This window comes from Trachurus japonicus, chromosome 24 (assembly GCF_045865225.1).
Source record: "Trachurus japonicus isolate A0001 chromosome 24, Traja_1.0".
NCBI classification, from domain to species: Eukaryota; Metazoa; Chordata; class Actinopteri; order Carangiformes; family Carangidae; genus Trachurus; species Trachurus japonicus.
The window spans coordinates 29,869,432-29,887,659 of record NC_140930.1 but is presented as its reverse complement, the minus strand read 5'-3'; the positions used below and the strand labels follow the sequence as shown (position 1 = coordinate 29,887,659).

The 18,228-nt window shown below is 39.9% G+C and overlaps 2 protein-coding genes across 2 annotated transcripts; both read right to left on the bottom strand.

Annotated features, from left to right (window-relative positions):
* Window positions 1-1,584: 1,584 nt before the first annotated feature.
* Window positions 1,585-9,593, bottom strand: LOC146962174 (uncharacterized). Its single transcript, XM_085770686.1, has 5 exons — window positions 9,513-9,593; window positions 9,185-9,325; window positions 7,041-7,077; window positions 2,291-2,348; window positions 1,585-2,216 (listed from the first exon to the last, which is right to left on the bottom strand). The coding sequence occupies exons 2-5, from the start codon at window positions 9,307-9,309 to the stop codon at window positions 2,116-2,118; spliced, it is 321 nt and encodes a 106-aa protein (XP_085626812.1). The 5' UTR covers window positions 9,310-9,325; window positions 9,513-9,593; the 3' UTR covers window positions 1,585-2,115.
* Window positions 9,594-13,839: 4,246 nt separating this feature from the next.
* paqr8 (progestin and adipoQ receptor family member VIII) lies at window positions 13,840-16,890 on the bottom strand. The gene is made up of 2 exons (XM_085771124.1): window positions 16,737-16,890; window positions 13,840-14,964 (listed from the first exon to the last, which is right to left on the bottom strand). The coding sequence occupies exon 2, from the start codon at window positions 14,960-14,962 to the stop codon at window positions 13,898-13,900; it is 1,065 nt and encodes a 354-aa protein (XP_085627250.1). The 5' UTR covers window positions 14,963-14,964; window positions 16,737-16,890; the 3' UTR covers window positions 13,840-13,897.
* Between the last annotated feature and the right edge of the window lie 1,338 nt (window positions 16,891-18,228).

The following is an 18,228-nucleotide window of genomic DNA, read 5'->3' as shown; positions in this document are numbered from 1 at the left end:
GATATGACTTTCTAAACCAAAGTTTATTATAGTTCACCCAATAGTTGTCAAGATATTTTATTCAAAACCACAAGTGTAAGTGTCATAGTGGAACTTGGGGAAAGGTCAGGAGATCCCCAAATCACAGTTCACCATTACAGAACCATGGATGTTTAACCTGCAGGTGGGGCTACATGTAAAGGTTATGCATCACCCAGCTCTGTATAGGATTCATCTTCTGTACCAAATTTCACAACGATCTGTTCAATTGTTTGTTCAAATGTTTATTCATCCATTCAGAAAAGGAACATGGAGGTATAGACACATTTCTATGCATCCATTAGTTGTTCAGTCTGGACCACAGTGGTGGCCCAGTTGAAAGAATCCATGAGGTTAGGGCAGAACAATTAACTGAAATAGCCTCAAGCTCAATATGGCTAAGTGCAAATATCCAAACTGCAGGAGTGTCACAATATAAAAAACATTGTGGCGTTCTGACGAAATTATTTAATTTAATTAGTAGCTATTCAAGTTGAAGGAGACATGGGGTTAAATAGGGTTTTATGGGTATTTATTCTGATTCATCTGCTCTATCAGGACTGTGTGGGTGCTGGTTTTGTCAGATTTGACCGACAGTGGCCAAACAGTCATGCAATTTATATTCAAGTGTTGATAAACTGGGAGTGGTGCCAAGTACGTAACATAACTTTCTCCTGCTGAGCCCCACCCAAGTCAGTGAGATTCAGAGACAAACACAGGTATCCCTCATGTAAAATAGTTCAAATGGTTTAATTTTAAGCAGGTACCTCATGGTCACAGCGGACAACATTAGTCATAGTCAGTTGGTTTTAGGGCCATAGTCATTATCACTGACATCACGTTGTCTCAGTTGGGTGTGTTTATTTGGACATTTTAGCAGATTAATACAGCAACGCATGGCAGGAGAACTGGCATTACAAGAATGACAACCCCACCCTGTTTTGAGGTCTTACAACCTTTGCTCTGCTTTGGTCCCAGCAGACTGAGGTGCCACTCCCGTCTCATCTCGACCTGCCATGGCCCTTTTAACTATCTTTGTTTCCAGAACAAACAGACCCACAAGTAGCATGAAATGTCATGCATGCATGTTTACAATTCAAGCAAGAGACTTTATCTATACCTGATGACCTGATCAGGAACTGTTCAGACTGATAAACTCTAGACCAAACAGAAAGAAACACAAAAGAACAAATAGGAAGTTGATCCCTTCATTGATAATGAAAATACAAAGGCTGGGAATATCCCCTCTCACCACCAATATCACACTGTCAATAAATGCAACACATGACCAGAAATCCCATCCAAACCAAGGGAAACATCATAGGTAAACAGTATGAGTAACTTTCTTAACCCTATAGATTCATAATTTAAACCATATAACAATGATATTGATTCATTTAGTCTGACTCCCAGTGAGAGAGCCAATGAGCACATCACTAAATATGCCAAACAGAGAAGAAGTAAACACAATCTGTTGTAAACCAGATAAAAGCTCACTGTTACAGTTCTTAGACTCTTATTTCCCACTGACAGCTTCGTGAATATTACATAATTTAGTAGCTTTACAGTGGGAAAACAATGAGTGTTACAAATCAATATGACTTTGTGCTGATCAGTGGTAATAAAATAAAACCAAATAAGTCACAAATCAACACTTCAGTTGAGAGCAACACAGATGAAAGTGACAACTTGATTTACTCTTTTTCTTTTAACTGCTGCGTTTTTACAGTTAAAAACATCTAAGTTAAATTAAGTACAAAATAAAAACAGATTCCAAACTCTTCAAAAAATAGTTGAGTCGACGTGTAATGAACAGAGTCTATCCATGAAAATTTCCTGTCAGGTGTATTCAGAATTGAGGAAGGAGATGATTTTAAAAAGGGTTTCCATCCAGATAAGTGAAGGCCTGATGTGATGAAGTCAAGGTGGAGATGATGGCAGAGGACACTGGCCATCTTTCCATTCTTCCTCTCTCTTTTTCTGTCCATCTGTTAATTTGGGATGACTTCAAGTGTGGAAAAAATGATGTGCTGTTGAGTATGATTTCCTCTTTCCTCCTGTAGAAATGAGGAACTCCTGTTTTCCGTACAGTGTTTGTTATGTGGCTGTGGGGTTAGTGCTCATGTGGGTGTTTCTCTCCAGTGTGCTGGGAGGCATGTCTCTGTGGTCTCTCCACGATGAGTAGGCTGTGTCCGGGTCTGGAAATTTAGATAAGAAAATATAAGTGAAAGGTAAACATTAGATTGATTTTAATTTTCAATTTCCAACTCACCGTCCATCCCTGCTGTCTTTGTGGCGACAGCTCCGTTGGCGACCCCCGCTCCCTCATTCTGTGATGGAGAAAGACAGAGAGGATTAGAAGGATGTAGCATGTTTGTAGTATGAAGCTGCAGCTAGCAGGTGATTAACCAGCTCAACAAAACCATTAAAGGTACATTGTGTGTAGGAATTACTCCCATCTCACGTTGTGGTTGTATATCGCAAGCAACTCAATCGTATTTTTCATGCTGCATTCACGTGAAATTGGGCAGACGGCAGACGGACGACAGCTGCTGCAGGTAATGGTATAAACAAGCCTCTATGTAAACAAGTGGTCCGTCAGCCAGGGCAAAACAATACATGTGACAATATGTTGTCATGACGATGTCGTATTGTTTACCTGACCCATGTTTTACAGGCTTTCTCTCGACTTCTGTGACTAAAATGACATCTAGTTTGTTACTGACGGCCGTCTGCCCGACTTTACGTGAATGCAGCATCAGTGTAACGCTTGTCACGCTGCCACTGAACGTGAAAACATGGAGACACCACATGGCAGCCAGCACCGAGCTTACCCGCTCCATGTAGATATGAATGATATGAACGGCTCATTCAGAGCTGAAAGGAACACTTCAGTTTGTTGATGGGGGGGATTACTGATTAATGAAAAACAGACTTTTGAACCAAATAATCGATTTTCGTGAATCGATAACAGGAGAAGTTACACAATGTCCCTTTAAACCCACCACCAGCACTGCACCTGGCAGCGGTTTATGGGCCAGAGTTTGTCCGACACTCTTTACTTCCAGATCCTGCTGAGATTTCTGTGTGTGCAGCAGGATTGGTCCAGATGTGGCAATAGCATCTAGTCATTTTGCTGTCTATGGGCCAGATTCAAACCATGCACTGTAACTGGTTGTATAAAGGGCCAAAAGGAAATAAGTGTGGCTTTTTGTTGTTATGTCATGTTGATATCAATTATACAACTTATGTAACAGCTTCAGCGATAGCTTTAGTTTTCCACTCCTCTATGTTTACTCAGAGGTTGACTGACTAAAGATAAACAATTCCTGATTCTTTCATAGTACAAAGAAGTGTGTAACTGTTTAAGTACACAAGAATACGTATGAAGTGCCTGTAGTTCAATCAATCAATTGAAAATAATAGCAATTTTATCGCAATATTGAATGTACTACAGTTAGATATCAGATTGTTCTGCTTAACCTTACAACTGAATATAACTAGTAAAATGGAAAAAAACATCAGCTAACCAGTTGTTTTACTGACTGACTGAGCTCAACTTATTAAAGGGTCATTCAGTGGTTTTGCACATTTTCTATATTTTGTAGACGCTCTGACTGAGAGCTTGAGTGAGGACCCTTAAGCTTAAAACAAAATGCCCATCAAATTGTTGAACAGTGTCAGACTCTGGATCCATCTTGTGTGTGAGTTTGGTTCAGGCTATGTCCAACAAGAAACTTTTCAATCAGACTCCCTGGTTTTATATTGATCATAGGGACTTAATTCATCCATTGACTGTGATGACAACGTTATGATAAGATACCGTTTCCTTAAAGCACAGTGAGGCCTTTGTCCTCTGTGTTGCTAATTGTATAGCGGATATCTAACATTTAAAAAAGCTTGTCAAGAAAACCTAACTTGCTTTTTGCTTGGTATGCGGTAACACTGAGCAAACTGAAAACTGAAAAAACTGATGTTCTTGACAGCCTAGAAGTCAAGGGGAACAAAACAGTTTTTCCCCACCAGTCTTTAACACAAATATGTCTTGGCTGTGACAACATGTTTCCTCATTCCACGCCTGTGTTTGTATCACACACCCTTGTTAACTTCAATGAGCATTGATTTGTTGATGATTTCCCTTGACTTCCCTCGCTCATGAGTCCTTCTGTACTCAACTACATCAACTCAGTCAGTTAATTCATATTCATAATCACGTATAAACCCCCACTTGCACTTAATCACTTCCTAATGGTTTTGGATAAGGGTTAGTTATAATCCACCAAGACCCCTGGGGAGCAATAGGGGTCAATACCAGGTCCTGTCCTCATCTTACTGCGGTTTCTTTTTGACAGCCATGCAGGCTTCTGTCTTGGATGTCTGAACATTTGTCCACTTATACAATTGTAAATAACCGACAACCTTGTATGGAGTTCATGAGGGCAGTGTAGTTGTGTTAACTTTGTCCTTTACGGTTTCTTATTTATGTAAATGACCTACACATGTCATCAACTAAAGCACATTTTATTCTGTTTGCAGATGACTCCAATATTTTTTTATCTGGTAAGAAAGGACCTAAATTAATATCAGAAATGAACACAGAATTGTGTAAAGTTGACTTATGGTTTCAGGCAAACAAATTGTCACTTAAGAAAAGCTTAATTTACTCCGAGAAGTCAACAATCAACAAACTCTCTTCCTAATTATTGACAACAACATCTTGGAAAGGGTCACTGTAACACAATTCTTAGGTATTCTAATTGATGAACATCTCACTTGGAAAAGTCATATTCTGTCTATTTCAAACAAGATTGCAAAGAATATTGGAGTTATCAGAAGAATACATCTACTGCCTGGTCAAATCTGGATTAATTTATATTATACTATGATCTGTCCTTTCCTTTCATATTGTAATATTATTTGGGTAAGTACTTTCAAGAGCTCCCTCAACTGTATTTTCACCTTACAAAAACGATTCATCAAAATGATAACATTTTCTAACAGACTCACTAGATCCACACCCGTTTCAATCCCTGAGTATTCTTCCTATTTTTGCTGTAAATACTTTTCAAATATGTATTTTTGTTTATCAATCTATTCACAAGTTACTTCCAATCTGTTTCCAAACTGTATTTCAGTTCAATTCCCAGATTCATAATTTCAACACTAGGACAGCAAATAATCTTCATCCCACTTTTTTCAAATCTACTTTCTCTCAGTTCTCAATTAGATTTAGAGGTCCGCACTTTCAATTCATTACCAATTCACCTTAGAAACTGCACAAGCATAAATTCATTTAAGAAACAAATAATTCACTTTCTATTGGCCCAGTTGAGCAATGCATAATCCACATATTTACTTTACATCACCACACAATATTGATTTTCTCTCTCTCTCTCTTTTCTAATTGTTTTATGTTGTTCTTCACTTTACTGTAAATTAAATGTATGTGAATGTTTATCTTTAGGAGGACCACTTGACAAGCCCTTAGGGTTTTTTTTTTGTTTCTCCTGCACATTTGCTTTATCTGGGTCAGAGAAAAGTCAAAAATTAACAAGCATGAAAATGGTTGAGTTCTCATATGTGGTTTTTAGATTTTCAGTTGGAATCAGAATTTATGTGACAATTTGTTTTATTAGCGCCTAAAATCGTCATATGGTGTGACATGAAAATAATTGTATATAAACTGAAAATGGATTATAGCTCTCTTAAGTTACTCACTTTATCAAAGTCATTTATCATAACTAGTGGAAATTAATTAAATTTGTGTATTATTTTCTAAATCATTGCAGTCATTTTCTATTTATTGTAAGGATGTCAAAGCAATTGCCCGTTGAAATATCCCAAAACAGTGTCACACCATATGGATTTTTGTGACAAAATCTTTTTGATTAGAATTGACTCAAAACATCATGCTTGGACATTGAAAAGAGTAGGCTCACAAATAGACATCTGTATTATTTTTCTGTATTTTTTTGAGAATTTTTGCACTTATTTTTCTTAGTTTTATTCAGATTCTCACTTTGAGAAACAAGTGTCGGACAGTCACACCATATGACTTTTGTCATGTTTGGTTGAAAATTCTGAAAGAATGAGTGATGAACTGTTTAAATGTTGAGTATGTTCACATAAAGCATGATGTTCTGCACAATATTGAGAAGGTGTTTGGCAAATAGATTTTTTATTCATACATGTTTGACACTGAAGACAGCAAAACTGCCATGTCACGTCATCCACCCATCTACTGTATACTTTGTATGGTTTTTTTTGTTGTTGTTGTTGTTCCACTTTTTTAATATTCTGTTTTGTATATCTTTAATGTGCTAATAAAATACAATACAATCTTTGAAGAGTATTTGAAATCCAATCACTTAATCTTTTGCTGATTTTTCAAGGTAATGTATCTTTTGTCTTGTTCTGCCCAGTGCAGATTTCACCAATTTTTAGGGCTGAGCTTGAAAAAAAAAAAATATATATATATATATATATACTGTATAATTTCTACCCACTGGTTGTGTCATATTCTATTTTTATTTCATATATTTTTTCCTTTACATATGTGATGGATCATGTAATATGTTAAACGTTAAGTGTTTTTAAAACTCAATTCAAATTCAACTTGTATTAATGACTTTGTACTTCATACCCAAAGGTTTTGTCATTCTAGCTGCTATTAATCATATTAAAAAAACATAATGGCCATGATGCACTCATAATGTCCTGACAAATGATTCCTAAAACGTCACAAATTGAGATTTTTATTGATGGCCTGATCTATTTTACATTTCTCTTGGGTTTTAATAGTTTGAATCTAATGAGGCCAGTAGCAGCTACAGAATCACAGCCTCGTCCGTCCTCCTGCTGATTGCTGATAATCAACTACTTATCTCTCCTAATTGGCAGCTAATGAACTGCAATAGATACCGCATGCTAGATTTGAATACTGAATGTTCTGCTAATAGAGAGAGGAAAGAGAGAAGTAGAGACAGACAGAGGGAAAGAGGAAACACAGAGGCAGTTCATACCTTTGTTCCGTTCATCTCATATGAATTGCTTGACTTCCTGTGGATGACAACACACAGAGGTTATAAATTGTGATGGAATGGTGATGGTATGTCATATCTGTGTATGCTCAGGGTGTTTAGGGGACAGACGTGACAAGTCCTATTTACAAAGTTTGAATTATAGCCTAGTTCAAGATATTTAGAACTCTCTCTGTCTGACACAAGTGTTGTCTTTGGCTCCTATCCAAGTTCATATCCGTGTTGCTTTTATCACCCTGGCTTGGTGCACTAAGCTTTCTGGTCACAGTCCCCTGTCCTTTCAAATGGTCTTTGTGTCCAAAGAGGTCTTAATCCTGCCCTCAGTGCTCTACATTGCTGCCTCACTCATTCAATAATCGATTAGTTAAACCTAAATTTAGCTGGACTCGGTCACTTGTCCTGAACTTGCTTCAGTAAGACTCAAGGTTTGCTTTGTCCTGACTGAGACATGACTTGGGACATGCTTTGATAAGATTGGAGACAATTAGTTAGACTAGCTATGACAAGATTTGAAACTACACTTGGACCTGGATTTATGGTGGCTATACCTTATAATGAGAGTGAGACTATTGAGATGAGACTTGAACATACAATTGGGGCTTGTTTTCACAAGACTTGAGGTTGAAGTTGGACTTGCATTGACAAAACTTCTCCATAATTTGCTTTGTTAAAATTTGAGACTATGACTTGGTGAATTTCCAAGGAAACACCACATTAATTACAGGGATAGTTCATCATTTTGGCAAATTGGCCCATTGCCATAACCCCTAGGAGTAGGTTCTTTACCTTTAATTGTTGGTGCAAGCTATTTTTAGAACGGCAGAGCTGAGACGGAATTGTTTTCGAGGTAAATTCGAGGTAAATTCATGCAAATTCATGCAAATTCATGCAAAACCGCTGATGCCCGTTCCTGTCTTGGACAGTTTTTCATCAAGCGGTGAACTCTGTCTCGTAACGTTCTGTTATTATCTCATAACGTGGTGAATGTGCAGGTCGCAACTTGTCCACCAGAGTGTTTTGGAGTTGTTGGATTGTGTATTTGAAGAGTTTGATGAGGGAAACCAAGAAATCCCATTAGCTTCCGTAACGTAGCTCTAAGCAGTTCTGTTTCGCCATTCTAAAAATAGCTTACACCGACAATTGAAGGTAACGAACCTACTGCTATGACATTATGGCAATGGGCCAATTTGCCAAAATGTTGAACTATCCCTTTAACAATGGCTTAATACATTCATAATTAGGAATTTCCCTCAGCAACTGCAGATAATACACGACATTCCCATCCTGTCAGTTGAACTTGATCAGATATTAGACAGTAGCCTCCTATTCTTCCTTGTCCTCTTTGATGCAACCAAATCCATTATTTGTTTTCCATCGACACATACTGGCTCCAATTTGGCTCCATTAAACAATCTTTAGGGTTATCAGTTGTGATACCTATCAATCATTATAAACCCATTCTTATTTCATTCCTCAGAGTGACAGACCAGCCCTGGAATGTACTGACACAGACTGTAGGAGATAAGGCCGTGGCTCTCCCTCACACTTTTTTCTGTCTCTGTCACTGACTCACTGGTATGTTTGGCATGACATGGCATGGGCGTTTAAACAAACACACGCAGGGATGTGCATGAAACCGTCCACATACACATGCAAAGGCACCTACACACATTGTATGCAGAGCTCACTGAGACCATAACCCGAGCCCAGCCCATTTGGCTCCATCAACCTTGACATTAAAATTATATTTCCATGCACTTCTCTACCTCCTCTTCAAACAGGCACCACCCATCATCAAAAAACACCTGTCAAGTTGAACAAGTCTCTGCTCTGTGCTGCTGGAAGTGATGAATAAGATTAAAACCTTGCAGAGCCAGGGGACAAAAAAATGAGTCAGGAGGTGTATTGTCAACAGCCATTCCTGACAGGAACAGACTTGTTAAACTGGGTGAAAGCAATTACTATTTTTCACACATTAGGTGACATTAGTCTTAATCCAATCATTTCCTTTTAGGGATCATTTTGTCTACAGTGCAAAAGCAACTTTTATATTACACTGTACTGGAGAAAAACAGAGCAATCATGAATATACTTAGTTTGATATCAGATGATGACGTTTCCCTCACCTGTTACACTTGGCGCAGAGGGCAAGGAGCGTAGCACTGAGCACGAGGAAGACAACGAGTGAGATGATGCCCACCTCTGGGGATGAAAACCAACCCAACATATCAACTGTCCCTATTGGAGCCATCGTCCTGGCGCTGGTGCTGTAAAAGCCTGGCAAACCCAGCAACAAAGTTTACACACTGTCATGGCAAAATTTGTGAGATTATGTGTAATCTAATCTATAATCAATGTTTTCATTCCATACATTTTCTATGAAACCATTCATTTGAACACATTAAACAAAAAAACAAACAATGATAATGGTATATGAAGAGGTTTATGACTTACTCTGATAATGATGCTTGACCTATTTGTAGCTCTGCCACCAACTGCTGTCTGTCATTCAACTGCCGATGCTTTATGCGGCTCACGCAGTATAAGCAGGAAATTTAGGGAGGGACTCTGCCCAGTCTCTTCTGAGGGAGGTGCTGACTTAAGCTCATAACAACCCATTGTGATTTTCTGTCGGCACTAAATTATATACACACCTGTCAGCTCGGCACCTGACACGCAAAAGTTACTGTCAGGAATGCTGGAAAGTGTGTGTCGGCCAAAAAGACTGCGGCGTAATGACCTGCGAAGATGTTGGATGATCAACAGGAAAGGTTATCAGTACAAGGGATTCATCAAAATGACGAGGAGTGTTCGTAGTAAAGTAGCTATGTTACCTGACTGTCAGGGAAGAACTAATTACACACCCACACACATTCAAAGAACACGTGCCTCTAGCAGGAGTTTACATGACCAGACATTTTGATAATTGTCACTGTTTCCAACGCCATAATACAACTTTACAATAAGCTCTCATCTTTATTGTGCTCTATTTTTCATCATATTCTCTCAAACATACTTTTTGATTATGATATTGCTTCTGTTACCTCATGTGACCATTTATATTTATATTTGAATGAAGTGCTAATAATAAGATGTTAATACCATGAAAAAGACCTCATACGGTATGAGTTTCTCTGACTTGGACAGCATACTGAGAGCTGATTGGTTGGAACTGGTGAAAATCATACTCACAAGGGAGGTATTACAGAGAAAAGGGATCATTGTTCTGATGCAGAGCAGCGTTTGCATGCAGACTAGGATGAGTGTAATTGGATTACCGTGCTTCAGAGGTGCCGGTTTTGAGTTGTGCACATGGAAGTGAAGACATTTTAACCTGAAAAGGTCAGGGGTCATGTCGAGAAACTCAAGGACACTGGAAATGACAAAATATGCCGCTGCGGTGATTCAACTCTCTCAGTCTAATGAAAAAAAAGTCTATGGCATGCATTTGGCATCTGGGGGGGCAGGAAGGTAAAGACAGCATGCATGTTTCAAGCCACTCCTGCACAATATCTCTAAGAGCACTTCTTCTTTCTTCTTTTGTCTTTTTGGCTGCTTGGTATGTGGAAATAGCCCTTCAAGCAGCAAGGCAGCAGAGCAGAAAAATAATTCTGCATTCATGCTGTACTAAAATAATTAAACACATGTCTCATATACTTCCCTGTGGCTGTTTACCCCTCAAAGAAATATGGCTCTTACATTTACCATTGAGTGTTTACAATTACATTTAACTGATTTGTGTTGGGTTTTAGTTTATGTTTGTTAAACATCATGCTTTGCCCTTGAGAATATTTGTGCCACTCTCACTACAATGTGTTCAATGTAAAGATATGGGCAGATGTTTAGCTTAGCTACAACTAGCCTGACTCTTTCTGGTGGTACAGTAAACCTACCCATCAGCACTTCTATACTAGGCTACTAACGTGCTAACGTTGTGGAATCTGTATAAAAAAAAACTTGTAAAACCGTTGCTATGAAATGAAGGTGCAGCTGCTGTGACATACAGAAAGGTAAGGCTGAGGAAGAATTACACTGATTTACCCCATAGTGTACACTTCTCCTCACACACACATCACTGCAGCAGTGACACAGACACACCCAGATCCATTACTAGTTAAACAGACCCATTCTGTCATAATCATCTTCTGAGGCCTTGCGGAGCAGGAGATCCGTGGCTCTCAGCAGTTCTCTCTGACAATGGAGCTTTCAGATTCAGTTTGCGACACAAAGCAAAATCAATAGTCACTCTTCCACCGCAGCGTCTCATTTCAAAAATTTGTAACCTGATGATGAAGGCACAGTTTGCTCAGAGTGAACTTTGCTAACCATAACATCTTTCTGTTGGCAAATTAAAAAAGGCAGTTACCTCTTTGATGCCAGCAGAGTGAAACCCTGTAGATGAAAGTGGGCTTGCCCGTCTCAGATGTTTTTAGCTCATATGATGTTTTTTTTTTTTTTAAAATCTTCAAAAATCAAAATGAAGTTAAAGGACATATAACTTTGACATGGGGAAATGTATTTGTTTGCACAGTGGGCGAGGAAAACACAGCACAAAGACTAGAAGCAGTGGGAAACAGCTCTTGCGTCTTTGTCCACAGGTTAAACAAAGAATATTCGGCAATTAAAAAGACATAAATGTAGGTGTGGTTTTATTGTATGAATTCAATGGAAATACTTGTGTGGACAAAAGAAGACAAAGGGGCTCTGTGGTCAGAGATCTTGTTGGTTACCTCACAGCTAATACAGTTGCATTCAATGTTTGGGATGAATAAATACAGACTGACACACAGAAAGTTAACTCACTAATAAACACAATACGACCGCAGGCTGTGCAGGGCCTGGCCAAGAAATAGCCCTACACATGACCCTGAGTAAAAACCACATTTACATTCCCACACATTTTTTGGCCCATTGCCATAATCCCTATAGTATTAGGTGTAGGTTCATTACCTTTATTGTCGGTGCAAGCTGTTTATAGAACAGCGTAACATAGCCATGTGCTGCTCAGAGCTACGCTACGGAGGCTCATGGGATTTCTTGGTTTCCCTCATCAAAATCATCAAATACACAATCCAACAACTCCAAAACGCTCTGGTGGACAAGTTGTGACCTGCACATTCACCACGCCATGAGATAATAACGGAACATTACGAGACAGAGTTGTTTTAGAGGTAAATGCAGAGACTGCTTGCTGAAAAACTGACGGGAACGCATCAGCAGTTTTGCATGAATTTACCTCAAAAACAATTCTGTCTGGTAACGTTCTGTTATTATCTCATAGTGTAGTGAATAGGGGTATGGGATTATGGCAATGAGCCAATTAGCCAACATGTTGAACTATCCCTTTAACTTTTAATTGGTGAATTTAAGTGACGCTGCATTCCTTTAAAATGGGGCATGAGCTCTGACTAACTTAGTGAGATTATACAGTAGGCCATCCTGAAACTATAAACCTAAACATTAGAAGAAATAGAGGGCGGAGCTACTGGCTAATCACTGGTATAACAAAGGTAAACAGAAGCACCTTTCCTTCTGGACAAATGATCACTGGGACATATCTGTATTCAACACCTTTGATTTATTTTATAGCCCCTTCTAAATGTTCTCTATTTGCTAGGCATTTGCAACTCTGTCCATATCCTCTCGATTGCGTTGATGTTTTCTGCTGTTTTTTGTGCCAACTTGTTACTGGTCCGGCTGTGCTGGGTAACTGGGATGAACTTGTCTTTCATTTGCTCCCACATCTGCCAATCAAAATCCTTCAAATCAGGGACAATAAGGAGATGGATATTTCGTCAATTTTTGTATAAATGATTAAAAACAGACAAGGGGGCAATGAATGAGCCATCCAGTCACAACTTGTACATCGATAGTTCAGAAAGTGAAATAACAAAAACCATGCAGTTGTTGTCTTTTGCCCCTGCAGGGCAGTGTTGTCTCCTGTTGTCTCCCAACCCACCCACCTACACACACACCCTTCACTGTAACTCGATCTGCTGTGGGACTTTACCCAGTCGGAGGGTGGTTCTGCCAGCTTGTTTCCATGCAGTTTATCCCCCTGCCTCAGCATTAAACTGGGCTCTTTGTTCACCTAAATCCCACTATTTGGCTCGTCCACCTCAGTGAACACCGTAATCCGGAGTTGCACTTTCGCTCCGTCTTTCAGCGCTGACACTGCTGCTCACCTCTGACAGCAGGGAGCAAACAAGAATGTCAAAATAGTGTTTGGCTTGAAAAACAGGTTTTAATGTAAGGTCATGTTCAAAAATGCACTGCAAAAAACAAAACAAAGAATAAAAGCAATTCCTTTTTGCAAGAGACTGCATTATCCCCACATATTTCAGAACATTGGGGACAGATACACAGTTATGATTGTATATGGCTACTCCTGATATGTCTCAGATTAATATCCTTGATCAACATTCTCCTAAGAACAGACTCTGTCATCAGCAGCAATTAAATGGGAGGATGATGATGATGTGCTGTGGAGGACTTTAATGATACAATCTGTTGTGCCAACTATTTCTCCTATGACAAAGAATTGAATCCCTATGTAAAATTGCAGGAACTGTTCATTGGACCAGAGAAGAAGCTTCTGGATGGTTTTTATTATGCAAATACATTAAATGTCACATTTTTCACCAATTACATTTTTTACAATCTGATTGTTTATCAAAAACATGTAAAGATGGTTTAATTTGATCATTATCCTTGTTAGGTATATTAAAGCCCAACTCATTGGTTTGCTCGCTCTTTCTGTCTTTTCTCAGACACACACACACACACACACACACACACACACACACACTCGTATAATCACATGCTAACACAAACACGTGTCACTTGTCTCTCTCTTCTCCACCCTTCAGTTGCTTGTTCATGTGCCTCATTGTGACGAGCGCCGTCAGGACGCAGCATAGAAACAGGGCGGGGAAGGAAACACAGCTCAGCCAAAGCTGCCTCTCTCCAAACACCTCCACCACCGAATCCCTCCGCCTGGCGTAGTCCTGGAACAGAGCCTCCAGCTGGAACACGGTGCACAGGGACAGAAACAGGTGGAAGATCTGGTGACCTTGGCCCACAAAGTCACAGCGGCCCGGGAAGAAGCGCTCGGGGATGGGACAGGAGAAGAAGAGGGCGGACAGCAGGAAGGAGGCGATCTGGAGGGCGTGGAAGGGCAGCGAGGGCTCTTGTGTCCATGGGACGGTGAACAGGCGGTGGGCTACGGGGCTGATGTCCAGCGCGTACGCTAGGGTGGTAGGGATAAGCTGGCAGATTTTACGTCGTGGTGGATATGGCCGCCTATATCTGGACTTAGCGTAGCAGCAGCCAGCACAGGAGAGCCACCCAAAGAGGGCAGCACCGGGTAGAAACAACGCCCCTATGTAGCTTTCCCTCCATACCGGCTCTGACGAATAGAAATAATGTCCGAGAGAACAACCATACTGATACACAGCTACACCCACATAGTCCATGAAGAAGAAGAAGTAGTGTGCGCGTTCAGAGTGCGACTGCAGAAGGTGAGCTGTCACACTGAAGAACAGGTAGGTGAAAGAAGACACAAAAAAGAGGCTCAGAGGTAGAGATGCTGCGTCCAAGGTGTACCCCAGGGCGCCTACGTTGGCCCACCAGCGATACAGCAGAAAAGGAGCTGCAAGCAAATGAGTCCATACATTCAGGGATTCGTTGTGTCTCTGGAAGAGGCTGAGGAGGTAGCAGCGCCAATCCTGTTGGACGGGACGGTAGCCTGACAGGATGTAGGGTTCCCTGAACAGGCTGGGGACCTGGGAGGCGGCGACGGTGGGTCTGGGTGACGGAACCAGGTCTGACAGGCTGGGGAGGCGGTTGAGGTGCTTGATGTTTAAGGTGAAGGTGCTGAAACGTTGCACAATATCGCCAGACATAGCTGAGTGGTGCATGCAGGAGGGTCTGGCTCCTGAAGACAAAACCGAAAAAAGAGAGTGAGTTAATACAGGAGAGACGGCTTCATGGATTTCAGTTTAATAACCACATGGGTATTTAGCTATTAACCTTCATCTTGTGTCAGCTTTCTGCTACCATCTATGGTGTTCGGGTCAGTTTTGACTCGTGTTTTAAATCAGCTGTAAAACACACTAAAACCATTATTGTTTTTCATCCAATTTGTTTTTCTTCTCTTGGTTACATTGTTAGACTTCCTTATCCATTAAAAATATTGGTTTCAATATTTTTCGGTGTGGTTTCTCTGGGCCTTTTTTCTCAGTATACCCCCTAGCTTCAATTGAACCTTCCTCTGGTCAGCTTTCTGCTACCATCTATGGTGTTAGAGTCAGTTTTGACCCGAGTCTTAAATCAGATGTAAAACACACTAAAACATTTTTTATCATCCCATTTGTTTCTCATCTCTTGGTTACATTGTTAGACTTCTTTATCCATGGAAAGGTTTGTTTTGCACTTATGATTTCAGTTTTAACTCTAATTATTGTTTTTATCGTTATAACCGGGTCAAAATGGACCCTAACACCACAAATGTCATAATTTTAACCAGAGCATTTTAGAAGTTTTTTTTTGTTTTATTTTGTTTAAATAGAGGTTCCTGACAAAGTCAAAAAGCCTTGATGCTATAAACAAATCTATGTGGTACTTTTATGCATTTAAAACTAGAAAACGTGTGACCTGAACACAAGAGAAGGGTTAAGAAAGACCTTGTAATGGCTCATAACCTGTGCTGGGCTTTGATGTGATGCCAACATGTTATCTAAGACACTTTCAAGAATGCAACAATCTTGCGCAGAGGTATGAGGGTGGAGTGAAGTCTAAGCTTAATTCCAGAAGAGGGGATTAAAATTGGGGGAAAATAAAGTTAATAAAACTCTAGACAAAGCAGCCGGAAACATGCTGGGAGATTTCTATAGACAGATTAATAATACAAAGGACTGTAGCAGCAGTTGTCCTAGTTCTTAACACGTCTGAAACAACACTGCATTGGTTCAGGCTGAATCATTTCTGAGATAAGTTTCGTCTCCATCTCCACCTCAAAAACCTATGGTCCACTGTCTACACAGTGATGACCTGGATACACTTAACAGGACAGTGTGCATTACAAGCATTACAATGGGCAGACATTCTTCTCTGCCTGAGTCAGGTGCTGAGAAGCAGGTATGTAGTCTGACCACCCTCACACACACACACCTGCACATACTGTATACACACACACACAAGAATGTTAAACACTGTTGTCTCCTAGGCAAATGAGTAGCTATGGCGGCAACAAGACAAACACACACCTTTTCAACAGCTACTGTACATACCCCCCCCCCCTTTTGTTGCTGCCACAAAAACATTTCATCTCTTACACTATGCATCTAATGCATCTAAATCCTCCAGGTCATAAGGGAGTTTTGAACTAAGGTTAAATCTTAGACCGTCATACACATTTTGTCTTTGAAAACTAGCAACATGTCCATATTCAGACTATAAGGCAATAACATGAAAAAACAAAAAACTGATCCCCTTAATTTATCTTGATTTAGCAACAGAAGCTGCAGTCTGTGTAGCCTACACATTTAAGTTAAATTAACGCCTCAAATCATTTTCTAAAATGGCACAGATTATCTAAATGCTTCCGTGATCTAAACAAACACACCTACAGATAGTGTGATATGCGCTATAGTGTAACGTATAGAAACATCAGCTCACCTGTTGGTATCGATACAACACCTGTTGACTCTATGGAGTCGCACGTCTCTGCAGGGAGAGAGAGGAGGGGAGGCACGTCTTGCCTTACAGGGTTTCCTTCATTGCAACTTGTGCATAAAGTGTTGCATGTTGAGGTAGAGCGGAATTTCGGAAGCTTCGAGGAACAGACTAAAAACACAGCTGACCCGACAGCCCTCCGGCTGGAGGTGTGGGCGGGGTCAAAGGAGCAGAAACGCCCCGTGGCGCAGCCAGCCGCTGTCAGCACCAGGCTCCTAATGATTCTTAGAAAAGACACTTTCTGGTGCTTTTTCAGTGAAATTCAGAGTGAAGTCTGTGTTATAGCTGTAGTAAATCAGGTAAAAATGAAATGTGTCATTGTTTATATAGCCTATCATATAACCTAAGGCTACACAGGGGTTGCTAGAATTCTGGGCACCCTGAAAGAACACTAAAGTGGGCCCCTGCCCCCTGACTTTTCCACTTTTTTTTCTTAGACTATGTACGTATTATCATTTTTTTTTTTATTTAGCCTACTTTGTTTTGATGCTAATGCAGCATTACTATGAGTAGTATTAGTCAGGGTCTAATGCAGAATAATTCAGTCATACAAAGATTAGACTACTGGGTTTTTTTTTCATCACTAGAATTATCATCACCTTTTCCCCTATACAACGGCCCTGAGGCTACAGGAGGGTAAGACACTGGGGGGGAAATGTAAATACATGTTTGATTTTTCATGTGTGTCTCCATCTACAGTCTGGTATTATACAGTGCATTCATGTTAAGCTAAAGGGTTTCCCCTGCCACATGGAATAAATGCAAAATGAGTTGATTCTTTTGTAAGATATTCAAACTAAGGAAATGACTAAATGTAAAAGCCAGCCAACCCTAAATCAGAGCACAATACACTGAAACCTTGTTATTCCAGATGAGTCATTTTGAACCTGAAGCAAAATAGGCCCCTAAATTAATTTATGGAAATGTTTGCAGTTATTATTTCTGTATGGAAATTGTGATTAAATTTGGTTTATTCATTTATGAACAGAAATGATGCAAAGGTGGTCTTTTCTTTTTCTCTGGATGCTTATAATGTGAAAGTGTCATTTTAAAATGAAGACTTCCTTTCAACCTGCAGAGAAGCATGTGATATTGCCTTTTTGCTTTTTAAGTAAATATTCCTTTGGTCCCAAAATTAATTAGATGGTAGGCCTAATTAAAAATATTCAATCAATCAATTCAATCATCATATGGTGGTCTTACATAAGTTGTAGGAAAACATCAGAACATTGCTACGGGGCTTCTATTTTCTCAAACCTTATTTCATTGACTAATCATAATGTCTCAGCTATTTCCATGTGCACAAACACCTCTGAAACCAAGTATGTAGGCCTGTAGGCTATGTAGCCTAGCTTATGTAGTCTTAAGTCTGTGTACAGCGCCATGCAAAAGTTTGGGCACCCCTCAAAATATCTGTGTATGTGGACATTAAGCA